This window comes from Osmia bicornis, chromosome 4 (assembly GCF_907164935.1).
Source record: "Osmia bicornis bicornis chromosome 4, iOsmBic2.1, whole genome shotgun sequence".
Lineage (NCBI taxonomy): Eukaryota > Metazoa > Arthropoda > Insecta > Hymenoptera > Megachilidae > Osmia > Osmia bicornis.
Window position 1 is genome coordinate 4157917 of NC_060219.1, and position 24364 is coordinate 4182280.

Below are 24364 nucleotides of genomic sequence, written 5' to 3' on the forward strand. Positions count from 1 at the left end.
TTGCAATTCCTTAAACAGGTTACATACCTACATCAATGCTATATAACTTAAAAAAAGATATAGAAAAATTAAATTTTTTATGAAAGCTTATGAATATTATATGCATCAATGTAATCTATTAATTGAACGAACGATAACCTCTGAAGTATAATGAAATAGCATATTTCATGTTTTTTAAAACAATTATTTCAACTTATCTTTATTGTTTCTTTCGATACAATGTGTCTTTTAATCAGTGTTAAATGCCTCGTAAATAACTCTAACATGAATGTAATTAATGAAAAAGATTGTAGGGGTTGGAAAAATGCAATACATTCAGATGGATACGTTCGTCGCTTCGTTGTAAATTAACAGATAACATAATTGCAAAATTTTGTGATAAATTTCGAATCAAAGCCAATAAAAAATGAAATATTAATTATTACATATAAAATTTCAAATCTGTTATTTAACCACTCTTCACAAATGGGTACCGGTTAGATGTATAGAAACAAAAATGAGTAATTATTAATTTTTTATTCAATGTGTTGACTTTTTATTGAAAGAAAAGAAAGTAGGTATTATCATCGATGAAATAACAAACTAAAATTAAAAATTGTTGCCTTTTGTAAATAGACATTTGTTCTAAGAGTTGGTTTTCACTAAAAATACCAAAGTTCTGAGAAAACAGAAGACGAGGAGCTGATTCATATCGAAAATAAACGAGGAACAGGATATCGTAGAGAGACCCTTCGACAAACTTGTCCAAACTAATTTTGTAGACGTCAATTAGGCGCAACCGTTTGCTCCAGAATAATTGATATGATGTTTAAGTAGAAATATTGTAGTACGAGTGAAATAGAAAAAAATAAAGCTTCGAATAATTGAATTGCAAACAGATGTCACTGAAACGTAGCTAAAAATTCATTTAAGAAAATGTATTGCAACCAGACTTTAAATAAAATTTTATAAAGAGAAATGAAATATTATATAAAAGTGACTAGTTTATGATAATGTTGAAATAAGACAACCTTAAGAATAAACTAATTGAAAATTTGAATAAATACGATACGTATCAAGTGTCATCAAGTAAAAGCGTAAATAAGAAGAACAGCAAGACTAAAAACGACCAATCAAAACCGTTTACACTTAATTATTGTTATTATAAATTTGATCAGGATGTTCAAGAACCTAAAGGTCGAGGTTCAAGGCGATCGCCCTTGTCACGGCCAACACTCGCATTCCCTGAAGAACCCTAAGAAAGGGTCCGGTGTATTCTCCATGAACCATCGAGTACTCTAACCACGTCCATACACGCCGACAGTGTTACTTTGCATGGGCCGTGGGACGGCATTTAAACAAGAAGAAAATGAGAGGAGCAAGCAGAACGAGAATGAAATTATTTCAACCGGCCCAGGCCAGTGATTTGCTTGCTTGCTGCCCAACAAAAACGCTACAGATATGTACACGTGTGTGTGCCGGTGCTTTATGTTGAATATTTTAATCGTTGTTAGATATGATCCTCGTAAGTCTTTGTTCCTTTCTTCTGTTAAAATTATGGCGAATGGTGATACCGATACCTTCGCGAACTAAGGGATTGGTGATTTTTTGAAACATTCGATACATTTATTGCATTTGTATTCATAATTTGAGTGTCATGCTGAAATTGTGGGAAATCCTTTTAATTATTAATTATATTTTCAATCAGCTTACTATACCTTTCTCATGATATCTAACATTTTTAATTGAAGGGACTTCTAAGTAATTAAGGGATTTGTTAGAATTTTGAAAGAATCTATTTTGCAAAAATGATGCGAATTTTGAAGCGAGCCTCATATATATATAGTATATAACAATATTAATATTACAAGTAATTTAGAAAAAAGATAGCATATTTTTAAATTATTAAATTTCATAAAATTTTCTATATGTCATATATAAAATTAAATAATTAAAAAATATGCTATCTTTTTTCTAAATTACTTTTAATATTAATATTAAATAACACCAATAAAAAAATTATAACACTTAAGTGTATACATAAAACATAACCATTAAGAATGTTTTATTCAATAAAATTACTTGTAATTGGCTAATTAAGATGGTTGCATTGAAATACACAATAAATCCTTATGAAAATTCATACAATAAATATATTCTCATAAAAACTCGTATAGGGTGAACGTAAATCTCAGCAATCAGACAGCGATAGCAGGAATAAATGAAGTATATTCGCGCGAATACGGGAGAACGCTTCATGGCACTACTTAAGATAATACAAACGTTTATACTATACAATTAAGATAAATAAAAATCTCGTGCTTGCAGTATACGTTTGTCGGTGATTAAGACGCGAGAGAAGTTATCTAAATTGGCAGTCGATTCTCAAAGGGGGGTTCATTAATTTAATTAGTTTCGGCGAAAGGGCGAGTTTAATCATTCTCTTATTCGAATCAACGTAAATGCTTGTTATTTCGTAAAAGCCGTGTTTTTAAACTGTATACTTCATCGTAAGCTGCGTTTATACTGGAATCAATGATTTTACTGAGATTTTAAATTCGCTCCAATCCGTTCTCTCTGTGCAATGCACATATAATTTCTTCTTTCAAAGACTTACATGATTGTTGCGAAAAGGGAATTATGTTCCTTAACAACTCCCGATATTTAATGAGTTTGATCAACTTACAACCAATAAAATTACAGCAAAATCCCATTGCAGTGAAATATCATTTCATATTTGGCTAACCATATCTTTTGAATTAGCATAATAATCTCTTGCAATTCAATTTATACTGCTTTTTTATTATCATATTTCAACGATAATAATAGCAAGAATAATTATATTTTGCAAAAATTAGGGTTATTCTAGGCTCGGTGGTTGCTTAGGCATTAATATCAGGCGTAAAGAGAAATGATCGTTTCGATTAGAGAAACAGGAAGCGATACATGGGCGGGTCAGCTCGATCTCTCGATATATCTCGAAGATCCGATCGCGGCGGTTCGCGAACGCCGCGTATAAGGTCGATCGATCGATCGATCGTGTTCGGGTAAGCTTTGGTGAACGTTAATTATCGCGCGTTATTCTTATTTATTGTTCCACGATAACGTCTACGCCCCGGTTATTAAAAAGTGCCATTTTCGAGCACACGCTTCAGAAAACTATTACAAGATTTCAGAGATTTAAACCGTAAAAATAAATACGAGTTAACTGTTAATTAAAGTTCGCAATGTGACCTTTCAAGATATTGTTAAAAAATTTCGACGAATCTGAACGACCTCGTTAAACTCGCGTCTGCTCTAAGAATATTAAGTGTCAGGACATTCCGCACCTCCCAGCTCTTTGCTTTATATTTAGCGTGGAAGCAGTATAGGGCGAAACGCGAGCGCATCCTTTGCAACACTCCAAAGCGATCAACGACATTCACGAAGGTTATCGATTCCTTTCCAACCTGATAATTGCACGTTCATGAAGAAACGAAGGGTTTAAGGGCGTTCGTGAACAACGAACGCGTTGCTCGTCAAGTTCAATAGCGTTAGAAATTACCATTTAACAATTGATTGTACAAATGGAATCTAAATGAAATTGGACGTAAAATTTAAGTGCACAGATCTGGATCGTAAGCAAGAGGGTTAATAGTTGGTTTTGGAGGATGTAAGATTGAAGAGGAACTTGAAAATCGGAGGGTGCAAGAGCAGATGTTTATAGAGCGGACGCGAGACGTAGAACCCCTCAATTAAATAAACCGGAAACATAGGAGCCACGGAAGTTATTACGGATGTTACGCTGAAATGGTTTCGTCGAGGTTTAGGGGACTCGAAGTCGAAGATTTTACGAGATTGCTTAACGCTTTACTATTCGATACTCTTAAGGACGATATTTAAATTAAGAAGAAACCATTCACAATTATTCATTTGGCAATTCGAATAATTTCTTTTCTAGCATCTGTAGTTTTAATAGAAATTACTCCACAATTCGAACATAATTATTTTCTTAATTAATGTATAGAAAGCACTATTTTTATAATTATTATAGGCATGACATAGGCAAGTAGAGTAGAATTGTCTAAATCGTGCCATTTCAAATATTTTACATTATATTTCCAATTTAGCACCATTTTATTTAAAATTTAATATTAAATATAATTATTATTATAAATAATCAACAAAAATTGCAATGTCCTAATACTTAGGTAAAGCAACATATACTTGCCGAGTTAAACAAAATTTAACTATTTCTAATTTTATAAATTTTAAGATTAAACTCTAACTCTAACTAGATCATTGGCTCGCAGTTTGTTCCTGTTTCAAGCAAAGAATTAAAAAAAAAAAAGTTAAAGACTTACTATGCCTGGTGCTGTGTCTAAATCCACGGCCAGCATTTGCGTCGTTCAGATTCCACAGGACCAACGAGAGAAAGATGAGCCATGGTAACATTAAAGAAGATCGGTGGTGCACTCGAACAGCCATCATTCACGAGAATATTCGCAATTGGCGATATCGTCCGAACAAAGGCAACCATTCACGCACACGCGAATCATAAATCAACGGGGGTAAAACCGCGAAATTCTTGTTCTTCTCTTAAATAGTCTTCGACCACGGATTAATCGTGAAACGTTTCACGACATTCGTCAAAATTGCCGTGGATCGTTCGTTTCTTTCCATCGACACCACGTCGTATCATTTCTTGTCGATTATTCGTGAAATTAATTCGCTCGATTCGATCGCGTTTATGTTTCCTCTAATTTAATTTAATACTCGAATTACAATTGAAGACTCATTATATTGTGAATTATAACGTAATTAACAGTATATATTAAAATTTAAATATGTAAATAATCATAAATAAATAGAAAAAGAAGGAAACATTTGGTAAAAATTTTGAAATTCCGTGGGACGCGCGTACGGAGCGATCGACCGGCGCGTTCGATTATCGAAATTCGTTGACCGGCCAAACATGGACGAACGTTTCGCCAGCGCGGTCCAACGCTACGACGTATCGTAATAAATATGCACAAACACGTTCACTATTTATTTGATGAACACATAATCTGGAAAACGATTAGAATTATTGATTAATTCTTACGCGTCGACATTCACTTGTTGCTTTATGACAGGTTAATCTGTCCTTCCTTATTCCGCCAATTTTTAAAGATATTTTACTAATTAATGTTAAACAAAGACGATGTCTCACTGTGTAACACTTTTTATCATGATTGTTCTTTCAGTAGTCTGTTTTAAACACACAAAAGCACGTAAAACCGAAAACAAATCCCTTTTGAAAAAGGGAAACCGAAACGCCCGTCGGTAAGTACGAACGGTACGAGCGCCGCGAGCGAACTGAACCGAAGTGTCGAGCCACCACCGTGCACGATCGTTCGGCTACCCCCCACCCCTTACCCTCGACGCTTCGGGCTCTTACGGCACCCTAAGCTTTGACAGGTAGACGGGCTACCTGACCGGGCCTATAGCCGGTCTTAATTTCGTCGAAATTTCTCGGTTCATTAATAACAGGTACAGTGGGTCGCATTAACCCTTTAAAAGATTAAAAGCACCGCTACGGGGAAATCATACTTGTGTTATAGAAAATAAAAGGCTCCATTATAAAAAAGTAAATTTATATTATAAAATGAAATTGCTTTGCTGGTATTTGAATTCGATTAACCCTTGATCGACGAAGTCTGGGTCAACCGAGGTCCTTTATAAAACATAAACAAGAACATTAACCTAAAGTTAAATATACAATTTTTAAACAAAAGAGTTTCATATATTGGAAGAATAATTTTTAGAGGATCAGTGTAAAATTTAGAAAATGAAGATAATACAAAATACAAAATTAAATAAAAATTTATATTTAAAATTATATTTAAAATATATATTTCGGTGCAAGGAAGTTTTAAAAAAACATTATTGGCAAACAGTAGTAGCAATAGTATGGGGAAAGTAGTAAACAGTAAATTTCAGATTTTTAAGCATTTTTTTACTAAAGAAACATATTTCAATAACGAACACACATGGACAAATCAGTGGTCGAACTAAACCATACAAGATTAGGTACTCCTCTATTTCTTTTTTTTTTGCCTCTAGAAGGTTACAATGCTTTGGTTATCGTTTTTTTTTTTTGTTTTAGGTATATAGGATATTTATGGGTATAATTAATGTTCTTTCTCATTTTCATTCATTTTTTTAGCACTGAAATTACCAAGCGGTTCAAAGTTTCCAGTTTCGCTTCATAATCGTCTCGGCTGCTCGATCGCGTGATCGATCTGACACACGTAGTTACTACTATCGTTATACAATAATTATTATTACTATCGACGAATCGTTTCGACCCCAATTACGGACCATAATCACGCGTATCAAGGAGCCATCTATTGCTTCGCGTTTCAAAGTTTCAACCGTACGATGCGTCCACCTCTAGTTTCCATATCTTCCCTTCTTACAATAACGTTACACCGAGATGCACACTTCAGAGAATCTATTGCTTAGACAGAATTCCCTCTCAATCGTCGAAAGATACATACATAATTATCAAATGACATGAAAATAATACGAAAATGCGAGTGTCGCATCACTCTTGTCGCAGTTAACTGGTCTGTCAATGATCATTGTTACACGTGACATGTAAATATTGATATGGCGTTTCGATATTGTTCGCAACACGCACGTATTTTGAAAATTACGTACAACACTCGAGTCATTTGTTTTGTTTCCGTTCTGTCTCGTCGGTTTATAAGGGCGCCATTAGGTTCGATGCTTAATTAACAGTTGATTGCCATAGTCAAAAAGGTCATGCGTAGAATAAGTACAATATAGTTTGAATTTTCAATTAAGGATTTGCTCTCCTAACAAAAATTGTATCACTCCTGACAATATCATACAAGGTAAACAAACGCTTGGATAATTGGTCTACTCGGTGCGAAGGCCATAGATCTATCCTCTATGAGAGGAAACATAGATCCAAATGATAGGTGCCTTCGTATGCATATTTCAATGTGTTTAGCTAGATTTATAGTACCAATCATCAATGACCCCTATGGCGATCAACGTGTTAAAATGTCGCCTGATCACTCTATTTTCAGAGATTCCTATTGGTTATTTCTAGTTTGTACGAACGCGATACGTTTGATGAAATGTCTTTCTTTTTGATATGTACGCTGAAAGTTGAGAGAGATATGTAGATTTTAGAATCATTAATAAGTTAGGTATAATTATAATCATTGAAATTCGTTCACATTGATAGCGATACAGGTGACCTCTGTTTTCATCGAATATTTTGGAACAAAGTATGATTCTAAAAGGGCAAAAGAGGAAGTTTTCTTTTACACCGAGTCTAAAATGTGTTGTCATTTTTCACATCATCGGGAAGTAATATACAGTGGGTATAGAACATATTCGTACGCTAACTAATTTTTGAAGATCAACAGATTTCTACATATTTTTGGAGATCTTCATGAAATTTATAAGAAATATGTTTAATAAGATTTGGAATATATCTGATCCTCGGAATTTAAGTATGGGTAATTAACGAAAAAATGAATCAATATTTTATTTTAAGTACCCCTTCAAGCTTTGAAAAATTAAAAACTGTGACAATTTTTTTCCATAAAAAATTCCCACGCTAAAATGCAAAGGATTAAATAATATACATAATAAAATCTCAAATCTTATTAATTCACTGAAAGTTGATTTGCAGAATTTTCATCTTCTAAGCACTTAGTTAATTAAATTCTTGGTAAAATTAATTAACCTAATATTATTTTAAACTCATTACTGTACGAATCATTTTCTATACCCATTATACACGTTTCATTTTATATTATTTCGAATCATTCATTTGAAATTCTCTGCAAACAATACACAGACTACCATCAGAGGTGTATCGTTTCTTGTTCTTGTTGTTTCAACTTTACACCGGCTCCCAAAAACCAAAGCACGCCTCATATACACACTCACACATACGCACGGACAAAAAATTTCCTATCTTTCACGTAGAATAATTAAATATCGTAGTGGAACGAATCCTCTGCAACGGTTATAGATACAAACTAGTTACGTTAGAGCGTAATATGGAGGTTGTCTCAGAGCGTCCGTATACAAGTGAAAAAATGAAGATTCTAAATAGATGAAAAAGTAAGACGAAAATGTAGAATAAAATTTGTTCAAACATAGCTTCTTTTTAATTTACAGCGAGCTTCAAAGTGCAAATTACATTTTACATTTTCGCCGTAGTTGCTTTTTATTTCACATAAAATCTGAATTTTTTCGCTTGTACCACCAGTTACATGACAAGAATAATATTATACAGTCGCACGTAATCATAGTAGTCAAAAAGTAAAAACAGTATGAAAAATTATTGTATTGTTTCCCCCGTTACTTATCATTTAGACGTGTTTGAACGCGAGCATCTACTTTTCTCTTCAAACGAAATTGTTTGCAAGTTACAGAAAAAATTTGTTCAATATCTGAAAAGGTCTCGCGTTCGTTTAGTCTTAAATATGGAACAACCAGTTTACACGAGTAAATCTGCAGAATGATGGTCTTTCGTGACAATGATAATGACGATGCTATGAGACTAGGTACAATGGTACACGAATGATGTTACCTTCAAATGCAGAATCTCTAAAGTTAGAAATTCTGCAAAAAAAAAAAAAAACATTCACCTATAATTTAGTAAACCTCTGATCTTACATTTTTTCATTGAAAAATAAATTTTCGATAATTAATTGGTACGAGTGATGATTCTACCAATGGGAGTATTTCCATAATCATGATTCTAGTGGAATAACAATCATGAAACGACAAAGCTTCGACTCAGCAATGATGGATTATTATTGTCCGCTTGTTTTTTCTTCTTAAATAAATTATTTCACCCCGACTGGTGAAAATACTCCCTTAACTCCACTTTGACTAACATCGTTCGTTTAAATCACGCATACGTGTCTCTTAATTAACAATAATTCGATTAATTCCACGATTCCATTGAAGGATCTTTCTGGAGAACAAGATGGCGAGCAACCGCCATTTTTTTTTTAATGAGAAACCACGAAAGGGGATACGAAGTGTTTTATCATAGAAAGATAACTAATTGCACGAACTATTAAGGACCCACAAAACGTGGATCTTCATTGATATTAATTATAAGAGTTAATACCATGTTAATACATCCGTTTAGGCTTAACATTCTCCAAAAATTTCGCAAACATTCACCGCACATATACAGCGTTTCGAAAAGATTTTAAACGATCTGTCAATCCTGAAGAAATATTTCGAAACGTTTATTGTTAAATATTAATTTGAACGTTATTTAATGATAGCCGGGTGCAGCATTCTCGACAGTGTTTGTATTAAGCGCTTTTGTTTCGTTTAAAATAAGCAATAGCGTAGAATATTTCTGGAATAATTCAGTATGTTGGACCTGTTCTCAAAAGATTCATTTTCTACCTTACCAACAATCGATATGCACAAAGCAAAGTTCGCAGTGACCATCTTTACCAATTAGCATCGGACACCACTCATTCTTTTTTAATCTCACATTCTTTGTCTTATTGATTCACAAATTTTACTTGTAAAATCATTTGTTGCATTCGTTACATGACGGAAGTGATAAAAGATACTACGATTAGGTTTCGAATCTTACAGAATTCTGTTTTATCGATAAGTTATTATAACCCTTGTGCAGGCAACCAGATATACACTCAAGCTTGAAAATTTTAATTTTTACTTAAATTTTTTTAAAACAAAAATTTGGGGTCTTTTTGTCCACGAAAAGATAGAAAATTGTGAAATGGACACCTGATTGCTTACACAAGGATTAAAAAGAAAATATTTAACATCTTTATATATTGTCATTGATAGTGCAAAATTTAAATTGATTAATTATACCTGATATAATCATTTTTAAATTTGCAATTAAAGATTCATTTTTCAAGTGTCGCGTACTTTCTGGCCTGAACTTTGCATCGTTTAGTTCTAGATTTCTTTATGACTACATTTTTCTACATTTTTATTCAATAAATGAGAGGATTGCTGATTTTTACCAGCAATTTACTCTAACAAGTGTCGTTGACAATGATCGACTTCCCCTTTGCTTTTGTGGTTGCCTTTTTCCTTCTCTTTGAAGGGTTTCAGGGAATTTTGATTATTACACGATAATAAGTTATCTAAATTAGCGGCAACCAATTTATTCTAAAGACGTTTAACGCTTCTTTTATTTTTGATAGTTAAGAAATTTTACTAATATTTGTTAGAGAATCGTAAGAATTTTCTACGGTTTTATCCGGGTGTCTGGTTAAATTACGAGTGGAAATAGTTCAATCATTTTCAAATTAGAAATTGAAAGCTTTCATTGTTCTAATTAGACCCCGGATGAATAGTCGTAGCAATTCTAAAGCAATGATTAATCTAAATCGAATTCATTCACATGATTATTTCAAAAATTCTCAAATATTGTATTCACAGCAATTTTTAATAGAACAATCACATAAGCAATAATAGTGAATAATTTTTGGAAATTTCCATTATTTTCCATGATTTATTGAAATTTCCAGTCATCTTTGGTTGGAATCCATTGATTTGAATTTACTGGACAAAATTTTTATTTTTATTATTTAGTGAATTATTGTACACTTATTACTAGAAAGATTCAATAAATCGTGCTCTAATTCCAGTGTACTTTGAATTTAATAATTCTTTGCATGTCAGATAATATCATTTTAAAACACCCTTGTAAGAGTTGTAGCGCCTTAATGACCCTTTGATGTCCCATAATATCATACACAGCAAACGTCATTCACAATTGTTTCTTTTTTTATCGGTAGATAAGAGGAAAATAATTTCCCTGGAAAATGATGAAATAATAAGAAGTTGCAGCAATCAAGATAAGAATACGGAAGTATTTTACAACATGACATTCATGAAAAGCTGCGTTTTCTTCTGTTTTCTAATAAAAAGACAATTTGCTGTGAATACACGTATCTGAGATTTCCCTGAAATGATCCAAATGATTGAAACTCAATCAAGAACGTTCAATTTGAAAATTACTACTCCTTTCGTTAATTACACTATGAATCGAATATCGTCCAATGACACAATTCGTTTCATTTCTTAAGAGAAAAAGTCAAGAAAATATTTTGAATCATTCTTGTTATAAAGTACGCACCGAAAATGACCTCTTTATACATGCAACTAAACCACTTCCCTGATTATTTTTAATAGTTATTATAGTTATTCAAATAACTGGAATGCAATCAGAGTAATCATTCCAATTTGTTTATTAAAGAATTATAGATATTCACTGCATTGTAAGTTATCAAAAATTAAACTACTAATTAATAATATATATTTCTTACGTCAGTATTATTACCACTTTTCAATTACCACAATAAAGATAGACAAAGTTGAGAATAATAATATAAAAAATTACAGGCCGTCAAAGTATTATTAATTAAGTTATTAAAAGAGTAAAAATGATCAGGGAAATGACCAATTTTTTCTCTAATATCACTTATATCCATTTCTCTACGTCATTTCCTCCATGGCAGTTTTAGCTAGCTTCCGTGTGTCCGAATCCAACTAATCGGAACTTCTTACCTACTCGCTTAGCCTAATCACGGTCTTGGGACCGCAAACGACTGCGAAACTCATCTATTCGTCATTTTTAATCCGATCATACATTCCACTTTCCATTCTCTCGTTTCTCTCCTGATTACATACCTTCTCTTTTATTTCTTGTTACTTTCTCTTTAGTGACTTCTGAACACTTTGATTACCATGTTAAGAATCTATCATTCATTTTATAAAAAATTATAAATTGCAAGTATCATAAAATATCTTAATGATAGATGAAATGAATTTCATCTAATTACAGTATCCGAAGCATAAATTATTCGAGTAAAACGTACAAGTCAATTCCAAAATGTAATTAAGATTAATTATGTCAAGTAATTTAATAAAGGGAAGAATTTTATACTGCGAATTGTAATTAAAGATAAACAGTAATTCATTACTATATAATAATACTGCATTAAATTTTGTCAAATATTCAAATTCAAATTATGAATATATAGTAGTAGTAAATTTTGGAAGTTCGTTTATTTAATAATTCTTATCAAAAGATGTCATAAAGAGAAGAATTATTATCTGGAACGATTTTTCGTAAATTTAACGTGGCGATCAAAGTGTTATAAACGAGTAAAAAAAATGACTAAGATTAGGACCGAAAGGGTTAGCCTGGCAACGAGAAATGGTACTCATCTTGTAGTCTCTGGTTCGTCGGCGCTGTCTATCAAGATTATGTCTCGAGTTAAATTGATTGGATCTTGAGTAATGCTTTTGAAGCTTAAGAGGCTACGTCGGACCTGGTAAATCGTAGTTTGAAGCTCTTTTAACAAAATTGTTCCTTGAAGAAGTTTAGATTCTCCGTTTTGTGGAAGAATATCTGAAGGATCCCACCCAGAATTATGGCTATGAAGCTTTCATCTACATGAAATCATTTACGCGTCTATTTCAGAATTAATGAAAAATTAAAATATACATATTATATAAAAATCAATGAATATAGTATTAATTTCCAATAACAAATGTAAGGTCTTAAATTATTAAAAATATACAATTTTAAAATTTTAATTTACTATAGTAGATTATTACTATAATGGTTTAATTTAATTAAAAGCTTTAGTCATTAATAATCTCTACATCGGATAACGAATTTTAATAGCGAAATTACCCATATCTAAATTGTAGTTTTTACCAAAGGACTGAATTTTTCAAGTTATTTTTCCTTTTCCTGATTTTATTTAACTGGCAACCATAGCCACCAATGAAAAAAAAATTATTTTGAACAATTTCATCAATCAAATTCTAATATACTCTTTTCATATAACATCAACTCGATTAATTACCGAGAATTTTTTTATTTTTCAGACAGAACCGACGAGGTGTCATCCTTCTTCAAGTTCCAATTCATGGTCTTAATCTCATCAAATACAACCTGTCAATCGTATTGATTAATCCAATTCATTTATTCGTTTCTCGTGATATGAATAGTTCATGTTAAAGACGATAGATAAAAACTCTTTCTTATTCTTCTTCTATCATTAACGTGTGTTCACACATTTTCACTTTATTACATTCGCTCTATCCTGTTCACCCTAAAATTTCTAATAACTATATATATGCATTTTTATATCTGTAATCTATGGAGACGGCACAAAGCTGAACGGCTAATTAGATACAAATATGTTACACGTTACAAGAGCACGCTCGCATTTTACTCCATTGCGTTGTGTATTGAATAAAAGAAATAGAAAATCAGTAAACGGCAAAGAAGATACGTTGAGTTCATCGATTCTAATACGTCCTTACGACGAATGTTCATTTATTGTCCCCGTGAAAGGCAGTGAATGGGTCTCGTCGTGGTGTAAAAATCGTCCAAAAAGTTTGATAAACGGAACTACATTCTATAAATCAGAGAGAAGGTGGCTTCTTCAAGCAAAGTAGTAGCAAAGTTAATTTTTTTTTATTAAAATAGAAATGAATGTAATATTAAAAGTATTAAAATATTATAAGAAATAAGTCAACTTTGTTGATTTCCATTTTTTGCAACAAATTCAAACAAAGTAGCAATAAAGTCAATTACTAAAAGTTGTTATCATTCAAAGATTCAGAGAATAATCAAATCACAAATTAAAATGGTAAATTAATATAACTTTGATCCCATCATCCATCAATGACCATATTAATTAATTTTTTTAAATATAATTAAAATTCATCATTCCACATTTCCATTTATCTTAATTTGCAATTTAAATTATTGTATATCTCTGAATGATAAAACTTTTTATTTTGAACATGATTTAAATAAATTAATTTTATTCATTTATTTTATACTACTTTACCTGAAGAGCTCATCTCCTTTCTAATTAATCATATTAATCCTGGCAGTATTAAGGAGTGAAGAAGTTATTTTTATGAAAATACACGTTAATTCGACGAGAGCTGAAGTGTCTTATATATAAAAGTCTTGTTAATTGAATTGTCGCAATTATATCCGTCGTGGTAGACTTATGAAACCATTTTCCAAAGGATAACTAACGTTCCTTGGAACCTAAAAACTTGTATAAAAAGTGTTGTGCGATTAATTTACATTTGTGCAATGAACGAAAACGTCAAAAATCGTTTACCAAAAATTGCTAAACTTTTGAATTAGAAAAAGAAACTGTATAGTATAAAATTCAGTCGATGGTTGTGTCTTCAGTACTTCATTCTCTCTTTTTTTTCTTTTACTTTCAGCCTATTTTGATGTACCGATGATTTAAAAGTTTCTGTCTCCTCATTTTCGCTAAATACATCCTATAACGATTGTCATTTCGAAACATTCACGTGCAGAAATTCGCTATTCAGTCTAAAGCGATAATATTAAGTGAATTTCCTTTTAAATGTCGACGTTAATTGTACAAATTAATTTATCTGACGCATCAATGCGATCGCATATTAGTAATACAAATCATGATTCATTTCCAGTGATTACGATAAGATAAAATAATGATATAGTAAAACTCCATTTACTTAAACATTAATTAGAGATGAAATGATTTGGATAATTGTTCTGATATTCTAATTTTTTATATTGCAGTTTAAAATATCAGAAATGTGCAAAAGTTTTTATCGTTCATAAAAGTGAAATGACTTACTTTGTTAATTAATTCAGATTTATTCAAACAGTAATTAGACCGAAATATTTAAGTACTTATGGTACTTCTAAAATATCGATCTTGAATTTACTGATTAAAATTCTATGAAATACAATCTCTCTTTTATTGCAGTTTTGACACATTTACAATCAATAAAATTGATAAGATAAAATATACTTCATTTCATGTCTTCTATCATATCTCTTTTCTTTTTATCTAATCAGTGCAAAATAGTTATTGAACAATTGATATTATTGTCGATTCTTTGACATTGACAAAATACTTTAATTAATAGATATTGTATTTCCTATAAAACACAAGCAAAGAAAAACTGTCTTAGAAACGATGGAAACTTCTGCATAAGAACGAAAATATAATGTCATAATTTTATTCAATTAAATGGAGTTTTATCTAATTTTATCAAACGTCCAAGCAATACTAAAAATCATCAATAATTTTCACCTCATTTATAGAACTGTCTTGATTCATTTATTCGTTCATTTCCCGGACCAGTTAAAATACCAGTTAGTAGGAACTAGTAGAAACCAACTAATCAACGAGCAAAAAACGCTAATGATCGTTGTGTTCATACGAGCACAATAATAAATCTTCTATGAAGCGATTCGATGATCTTCTCACGATCATCGGTTTCTTTTCGCGGCTGGAGTGAAACGCCAGCGTGCAAAATTTTATCATCTCTCCTTTCCCGTCATAGTTAATCGATTAACGGCCACCTTGCTTGCGATTTTTTCCTTCATGCGACACTCACACGCGCATACTGCACCCGCATTCATACACGTATCCCATGGTAATGATTTCACCGTGAAACGTTTCATTAATATCATCGATATGACTTATCTCTTTCTTTGGAATTATTTATTTTAATAAAAATTCAGATGCTTTATCATCTAATTTTTTTAAATTGAGCTTAATTGTTGCGATACCTCTGTAATTTTTTCATCATTGGCAATGAACAATTCTGGCATTATTTGACAAATAATGTCTGTGCGTTTTTCTTTAAAATCTCCAACACTAAAGGCAGTATATCAGATTTCTTTGTAATAAAACACTTTGTGGTGAAATAAGGATTTCAGACTCTAAAACAATTCTGTTTCACGAGAAGAGGCTCCCTGACATCCTTTGGTCGATTTCTATAATACTAATATAAACATTTTCAGTTTACTAATAAATGCAGACTTAATTTTTATTTGTGAATTCTTGTATGGATAAGAAAGAGTTTAGTATTGAGAAAATTCCTTAGAGGCTTTCGCGAACAGCCTTGCTCTAGATTTCGATATTTAAATGAAACATCCGACCAGAAATTTTAATTAAATTTCTGGCAAGCAACAGGCAGTTTCACGGTTTGTTCCTACCATAAGAACACACTTCAAGTGACTAGAATTACATACAAGGTGTTTCATAACATGTGTGACCCACTTGAATAGTTTATGAAGGGTACAAATACGACGAGAAAAGTTCCTGTAAACATTGATACATTGAATTTTACTATGAAATGCAATCATTTTTGTTTTTCAATAATTCTCAGCAGATTGATCCTTTCTCTTGAATGACCCTGTATTTTCTATAATTACAATTTAAAAAAGATGTTACATCAGAAATAAAACAAATTATTTTGCATACTTTTCTCTAAAACATTGCGAGTATTTCCATGATGGTTTTTCAAATTTTTATAGTAAATATGTGTCTTGAAATGGTTAAGAGAATTGAATCAACTACTCTAGTAAGAAAATGGATGATTTTTGTCGCCGTAAAACGACCAAAATCAAATAGAATTCAAGTTTATATAAATTTCTCTTACCATTTCCGTGTCCTTCATCCATTATTAAAGTAGGCCACATCTTGAGAGCGAATCTCAGAGACTCCTTTCCCCTTTCCCTGTCTCTCAACCGTGCATACATTCGAAACACAAATACCACTTTTCTATCCCACACACTTACGAACGAACGTTCGTAAACTAAAATTTAGTTCAATTATCGCGTGTAAACGTTAGCCGCGCTTCAACCCCTTTCGTCTACCTCGATGATTCGAGGGACAGACGTGGCAAAGATAACGAAATTCGACGAACTCGCAACCGATCCAATCGTTACGGACCTTGGACTCGTCGAAGGGCTGGGTCGAAGGAACGACATTTAAGCCGTTTCTTCGTCTTCTCGTGCAGCACCTTAACTTTCCTTCCTCGCCTGATAATGGCCGTCTCGTGGAGCTGAAAGGGTGGCTGGGGAGTTGAGGGCCGCGCACAAAGATGTTCACAGGTAACACGCGACCAATGTGAATAGGAACGAGACGTCGCATGGCGTCGTCACGTACCCGAGAGGGCGGTGAGGGCACCACCGCACCGATTCACCCTGCGGGCTCTGGTCCAGGCCTGCCTCTGTTTAAACGAACACTGGGTCAATTATGCCCAGTCATCAGTATGTTTATCGTCCAGTGCTGCCTTTTCCAGATTTTTATTTCAATCTACATTTACTTATGATGTACTCGAACTGATGAGGTCTGAGAGGGATGGATATTTTTGATCAGCTGGAAGGACTCAGTCAGGCTTGACGGATTTAGAAAAATATAATTTGACAGGTTTTCGTAGTCGGAGAGAAATACAGTGAAAGTAGGTCATTAAGAGGTGGAGTATTTCTGGACCTGTTGACTTCTTTTGATGTTGGATCAGGGGTTAAAGAGAAATGCACACTCGCAATCAACTAAACACGGTAAGGGGATGATTTTCATGGATCTTGCGGGCTATTTGTGATAACGGCTCACTTGGCATTTGGTATTCTTGGATATGTCTTCTTACTTGATGGTGAACGGACACTTGTGATTGATTGGCAAGATAAAATCGTTGCTTTTGCGGAAAATTTCCGAGAAATAGAATGGTAATAGGTCACTTAAAATTAGAATGTTTGTTATGTAGAGATATGGATGGAAGGAGAATTGCACGTTTACAATCACTTACAGGATTTCGTACAAAACAATAGTAATGGATCACTCAAGCACCCTTGGATTTGTTGCCTCTTTCAATTTGTTAATTACTAAATTTCTAACTTACTTCTAAGTCCTTAACGTATGTAATTGTAATTCAAAAATTAAGAAATATTATGAGTGAACAGATATTATTTTAGATTTAAGTAAATATTACTGAACGTTAACTTTTACTTTTCTTGACGGTAACAAAACGAACAGACAGCACTGTATGAATTGCTCTTATTTGACTAGAGTACAAGCTAATTAATAAATTATTTAGTTAACTCACCTACACAAACCATTCGTCTTTTTGGCTGGAGGAGATGTCGCTAGAAAACAATGTTTAATTGAATTATTTTTCACGGAATTGTACACAACTGTGTAAATTAGTTAAAAGAATTTTTTAATTTCAGCAACGTGTTTAATAGCACATTTCAATGTTAACGCTATTATATAAATTCGAAATAGGAATTAAATAGGAATAATATAATTTAGTGGATTAAACAGACTGGAAAAAACGAATTGTTTGATTCTGAACTGGAAATACTGAAATATTGTAAGCTGAAATATTGGACTATAAATCATCATGATACAGAGAAGTGAATAACAGTAATAATAGGAAATCGATATTTTGTATAAATTAATATTCAATTTTTCACTTGCCACGTATCATTTCATCAAAATTATTGACATATTGCTTGATACTTTATCATATTTATACACCAGCTTGTAAAGCGAAATTAAACAAAAAATTTAATTAAACGTCACGGGATTGTGAAGTATGACAGACATTCACACGAACGTTCGTTCAAAAATAGAATGTGGCCAGAAAGCTGAAATAATTTTAATCTAGCCATGCATTTTAAGTAGAGTTTTCGCAACGTTGCTGGTACAGAATAAATTAATAATAAAATAGCTGTGTACGCTTCATCCCCGGTATACACTGCTGTCATTCTACTATTAAATTTAAATATATCGTAACAATTTCTCGTTCGAAATCGATACAACCCATTTCTATCTGAACTCTCAACCTTCTTTCTTACTTCCTTGTACTATATCGAAGATGACCTATTCTGGAAAATACTGCAAAATTATGATTGCAATCTATACCTATTGTATTTTTCCTTAATAATTATACTTATTCTTACTTTGATGGTAATTCAAAATTCACAGTTTCTCATAATCTCTCTTTTGTAATATGTTAAAAGGAATTTGTAAAACGTTCCTTTGTTAGAATAGGTCATCCTCGACGTGCCTCAGGATAGTAAGAAAATGTGACATCTGTACCAGACCTACACCAGTTTGTTAACTGGTTAAATAGAAAAGTAAAAAAAAGAGATGGTATGGTTACCTATCGGAACCGTGACTCCTCACTTTGCCTGGCAGTAGAGGCGGACCCGGGCCGCGCTGTGCCCGTGCCTGAGGCCCGCAGGGTGCAGCCAGTTTCCCGGCCGCGGGAGGGTCGTGGCACCCGTTACCCCCGGTCCTAGGGCCGAGCCGTAATTCGCCAGGGGTCCCAGCGTGCCCGTGGTGCCCTTCAACGTGGTCATGCCCACTGGCAGGCCTGCGCTCGCTCCGTTCGATCCGTACATCTGTTGCACTGAAATACCGTAAAACACATCAGTCCCGCCATAGCACCTACATTCTATTCTGATTTCGCTTCGAATAATTTAACTATTTACTTATTATTCCAACTGCTACGTCACAATCATAATTTTCAATCATATTTTAAATTAAGAATTAGAATATTGAATAATTAAAATAAGACGTAGCAATCAAAATGTACTTTAACTCTTTTAAATATGTACTACTTTTTCCCCCTTATCTTAATAATTAAAATTTCAACCTGTCTTAATGATCGGTTAACAAATATTTGAAATAATTATAAATATATTATTACAACACGCGTGCATCGCGTCTGAATAATCTGCAGCTCATAAAATCGGGGTCAAAGGTAATTGGGGAAAGCAAAAACCTTTTTCTCTGTCGGCAGGAATACGTTTAACGTGCCGCGACTTTCGGACAGGAACAAACACCCGGATACACGCGTTGAACGTGACAAGGAAAATGACTGAGGAAGTTTTTCGAGTCTATGCAAGTTTCAAACCCCTTATTCCTTGTGTCTCCGGAGTTCATTGCTTTTGTTTAACCGAGACAGGACGCGTCTGCCATTTTTATATCTACTAGACGTCGTTTCGCGGCTACCAGAGGCTACAAAACGTGATTCAAAGTATTCCCTATATATACACCATCTCTGTGTTATAATATTCGTGAAATCGAACAGAGAGTCGTGAAAAGGCTCTTTCGTGTGTTCTTTTTGCGATGGAAAAGTAAATTTAATAGGGTAATATTGACACAATGAAAACAGAGATGTATGTGAATTAAATAAAGTTTGATTGAAATATGAATGTTTTCTTTGTTTGAACGAATTCTGTGGGAAATAGTAATAACGATGAAAGGATCGTTTAGTAAATTGCAATTTATGTTTGTTTTTTATAGAACATTCATTTCGTATATTGTTTTGACGATTTTTACTTTTTTAAAAAATAAAAATAAACTACAGGAAAATATAACATTGTTCTTACAATTATTCGTCAGTCTTTTTTCAAGGACCCTGTCTTGTAAGAATTAAAATTAATTATAATTCACGAATTGCCCTCTAAAGATACATAAGCTACCGAAAGATTTTCTTTTTTTATATAATACAAACCACGAGTCCAACGAAGACCCATAGGTGGAATTAGGGTGGAGTATTCTTATGAGCTAGTAGTAATTAGAGGAACAAAAGAGTATAAAAAAATAGATGTAAAATGAATTTCTCACTTGCTCTATTGGGGCCTCTAGCTCGCTCTATCGGACCTCTCACAATCAGTCACTCTAGCTCTTTTATTTGTTCTATTAACTCTTTCATTTGCACTGCTGAACCTCGTACTCCTTCTATTGGACCTTTCACTTGGTTTACTACACTTTGACTCCCTCTATCGATCCTTTCACTTGCTATATCGGACCTCTCATTCGCACCCCTTTACCGACCTACCCCAATCAACGTGGTGTGGACTGGCCAGTGTCGGACACTGAGTCAGCAGTTTTTTTACTGATAGTACACCTGACGTACACATTTCCAAGAAAATAAAGTAGGATAGAACATTTCCGGTTATTTCGTTCATTAATATTTGTCCATCCCTAAATACATTTTGAATGAGTTCAATTTAAAGCCTTGTAACTTTTAAACCAATTGCGATATCGTCTTACAATAAAATGCATTTTAAAGACCACAGCCTATTCTGCCAAACTATTGGTTTAAAAATTTAATATTTTTTGTTTTCTTTTTTAATTATATTGTGTATTTAATAAGTTGATCGCTTATGGCACTAATAGCAATTTTACAGAATATGATATTTTAATTTTTTTATTTGATTTATTAGAAAACTTTTTATTTGTATAATTAATTCGTTAATTGCCATATTAGTAATCAGTAATCAAAGCACAGTATGTCAAAGCGAATTGACAGCGATTGAAAATTGATTTATGTGATTTTGTAAATTGAAAAAAATCTTACTATCGTTTATTATTTATATTAATGTATCTTAACCGCATCGTTGCTATTCAAAGCATGAAATTCTCTGAAATTTCTCTTTCGTTAATATAAGTTTCCAGCTGTTTGCTTTGTTTAACACCAAAGATAGTAGTAAAATCGATTAACGTGAAATTATTTTGGATTTATCGGAGAGTACGCTTCTCAAAGTTGCTTTTGACACGGGATACCAACCACGAACTAGAGTGTTATCGACAAACTAAGTGCACGTTCTCGTATAGCGGAAGGAAACTATTAAAAAGTAGAAAACAAGTACACTGTAACAGGAAACAACGTGTACTAAGGTGTTAAAGTAAACGATATTTTCTTGCAACTTTCTTAATTTTATGTATCTCTCGTTATATCTGTAGATGCGTTTAGTAGTTAAAAGTTAAATACTCGAGTAAGACCATTCATCTTCCTTATGATTAATCATGATCGTACTTTGAGAAAGAAACAGCTAATTTATGGTAAGTTTAATTGCAGTAGGTTGGTTAAATAAACGAGAAATACGAGTATTTACTTAGATAAGTGCTTCAAATTTAGTCTAAGTTCATATTTATTCAAATGTTACACATCTTCTAAGAAGTTTAATTCTTCTGCAAATATTAATTTGCAAAATTACTAAATTTTTTTGTGCTATTTTATCATATTTGAAATATTTTATGTAAGTCTTGACACTTTGATTCATTTTGCTAATTCTAAGAATTAATTTTAACATTCTAACATTTTGCTGAATTAATAAGCACAGAAGAATTTGCTTCGGAATGTTTAAAAATCTAATAAAATAACAAAAAATCATAAATTTTCAAAGAATTACATTATCACGCATTGAAGCATACTTGGTTGAAAATTTTCGAGTTGCAATTAGAAAACTAATAATTTTATCGTGTACATTGTAAAAGCTTCCAATTTATAATTTTTTAAACAATTCTTTTCTTTTTCCCTCCATGAAATGGTTATCCTTTTTAAATCAGTAGTCTGAAATTTAGCAAAAAGTGACATTGTTTTTTACCAACCGTACGTGAAATATCTAGTATCGATTCGTACGGGCTGGCTGACACAGAGAACTAATTACTTTCGCGTTTTCCTCGGTTCCCGATTTTTATTTCCATGAACCAGCTTGTTGTAACCGTTCGCTGGGATTGTTTGTATGAATACGATACCGAGAATCGATGATCGATGGCGATTTCATCGTCTGGTTTCGTTGGTTTGTATTTGTTTCGTTTTCTGTTTTTGTTAAAAAAAAAATACTGTGTTCTAAACAGGAAAAACAAACTCCACGTGAAATATATTCAAAGGATACTAATATCAATTATTTTAGTGATGAAGGGTTAAATGATAAAATTTGAATGTCTAATTTTAGTCGAAGCGTTTCTGTAAATTCCAATAAACTCATTTTGCAATAAGCATACGTGCAATATTTTATAGCACGAAACTTCTCTGGCGACAATTTATCGGCTCGATCGCCGTTAATTTCGTAAATATTCCTTTCTCTTAGACCGGTCCGTTAATTAACCGTCGGCCAATAACTGATAAATAAATTTCACGCGAAACAATCGCCGTCGTAGGCAGCGGAGCACGATCGATTATCATTATTGTTCACGTACTATGTACGAACAGGGAATAACAATTATTTGGAGCAGCGATCGGGTTCGACGACGCGCAATTACGAGTAAGCTCATTATCGGCGAAACGCTCATTATCCGATTGCCTGATATCTATCGCAAGCTTTACACTTCCTCGTCGTTACTCCATTAAATTTTCATAACTATCCGACGTACGGATTATGTTTGCCAGCAGACGAGAAATAACCATCTTGCTGGCTGATGATACGTACCCCGTTGTATACGGCGTTCTATACTATAATATACTCTGTAAAATTATTTCATACAAAATCAAGAAAATAAATTATTAATAAAACAATTTTTATTTTTCGATGAATTCATAACTTTATCGTTATCTTACTATAATTTTCATGAAACCTTGCGTTACGTACGATCGAACATACCATTGTTTCAGACAGTTCCCAACTTTTTTCCAAGTTTCCTACCACGTGTACTTTCTAAGGAACTTTAAAACCATGATTAAAAGAAGCACTACATAAATAATTTACCCAAGTTTTAATAAGAGAACGGTTCGCCTCTGCGAAATACCTGTGGCAAGTGTTTCGATCGATGGAAATTCAAGGAATTTCGGCTATCTTGGCGAATGTCGGCCAACTATGCGTTTCATAAATCCACTATAATTTATCGAACATTGCGGCTCGTTTCGGCTGGATACCGAGATTTCTCTTGTATACTGACAAATTTAATCATTTCGAATTTATCACACTCGCCTGGTTCACCGAATATTAATGAAAACTGATACAGCATTGTGGATTAAAATCATTGAGAAAGAATTATCACTTTAAACGGATTTATTAGATATTTATGAGTGAAAATATATTTGATTATCTTATTAATTATATCAAAACGAAATGTTGTACATCTGTTTTTCTGTTTAATAAATAAATTTACTTAAAAATTAGTGTATAAGTATAAGTTTAGTTTTTATTGTAGAAGAGGTACCGAACGTTTCGTACGTGCGAAAAATTGTCGATTTCACGAAGAACGAATGGGTAACGTATCGTTTTCCCTGTTAAAAAATTTAATTCCCTGCAGTGCACAATGCGCAGCGTTTACGTGACGTAATAACAGGTCACGTATCTTGGAGGCCTTAATTTTACATTCATTTAAATGGATCAGAAGCATGCTTGTTTCGTGTCACATATTGTCAGACATAGTGTAACGTTGCTGTTACCGGAGAAAGGAAAGGTCAAACATGTTGCATTAAACATACTGAATGAACATATTTGCGATGCTTTGGGTGAGAATGTTAAAACGCTTCGGTTCGTGACTGCAATTCTAAGGTAACTTTTATAGATTATGCACACTTCATGTATTATTAAAATAAAAAGTAACATGGCTTATCTATTTCATTTGCATGTGAAGTTGCTTAAAGAAATTTTAATTTTCTAACATTATTGATTGAAAATTAAAACTTTTAATGGAAAATTTTATTTTCTCCATAAAATGTGCTACGATATTTTAAGCAGAGATGATCAGATTTTTTAATTAAATTATCTGATGTTTCCACTTTTTTT

The 24364-nt window shown here is 32.7% G+C and overlaps 2 protein-coding genes across 3 annotated transcripts in view; both read right to left on the minus strand.

The window, feature by feature from the left end:
- Window positions 1-5274, minus strand: part of LOC114882853 (laminin subunit alpha-1) — a 119922-nt gene extending 114648 nt beyond the window's left edge. For both annotated transcript variants that reach the window (XM_046285343.1, XM_046285342.1), the window contains exon 1: window positions 4323-5274. In XM_046285343.1, coding sequence (XP_046141299.1) covers window positions 4323-4449 — 127 coding nt within the window. In that variant the 5' untranslated portion in view covers window positions 4450-5274. The remainder of the gene's footprint in view (window positions 1-4322) is intronic.
- A 660-nt stretch (window positions 5275-5934) lies between these two features.
- Window positions 5935-24364, minus strand: part of LOC114880886 — a 141651-nt gene continuing 123221 nt past the window's right edge. Inside the window, exons 11-13 of the transcript XR_006829323.1 lie at window positions 18997-19245; window positions 17935-17974; window positions 5935-17061 (exon numbers count right to left, since the gene is read on the minus strand). The gene's annotated coding sequence lies outside the window, so the exon portion shown is untranslated. The remainder of the gene's footprint in view (window positions 17062-17934; window positions 17975-18996; window positions 19246-24364) is intronic.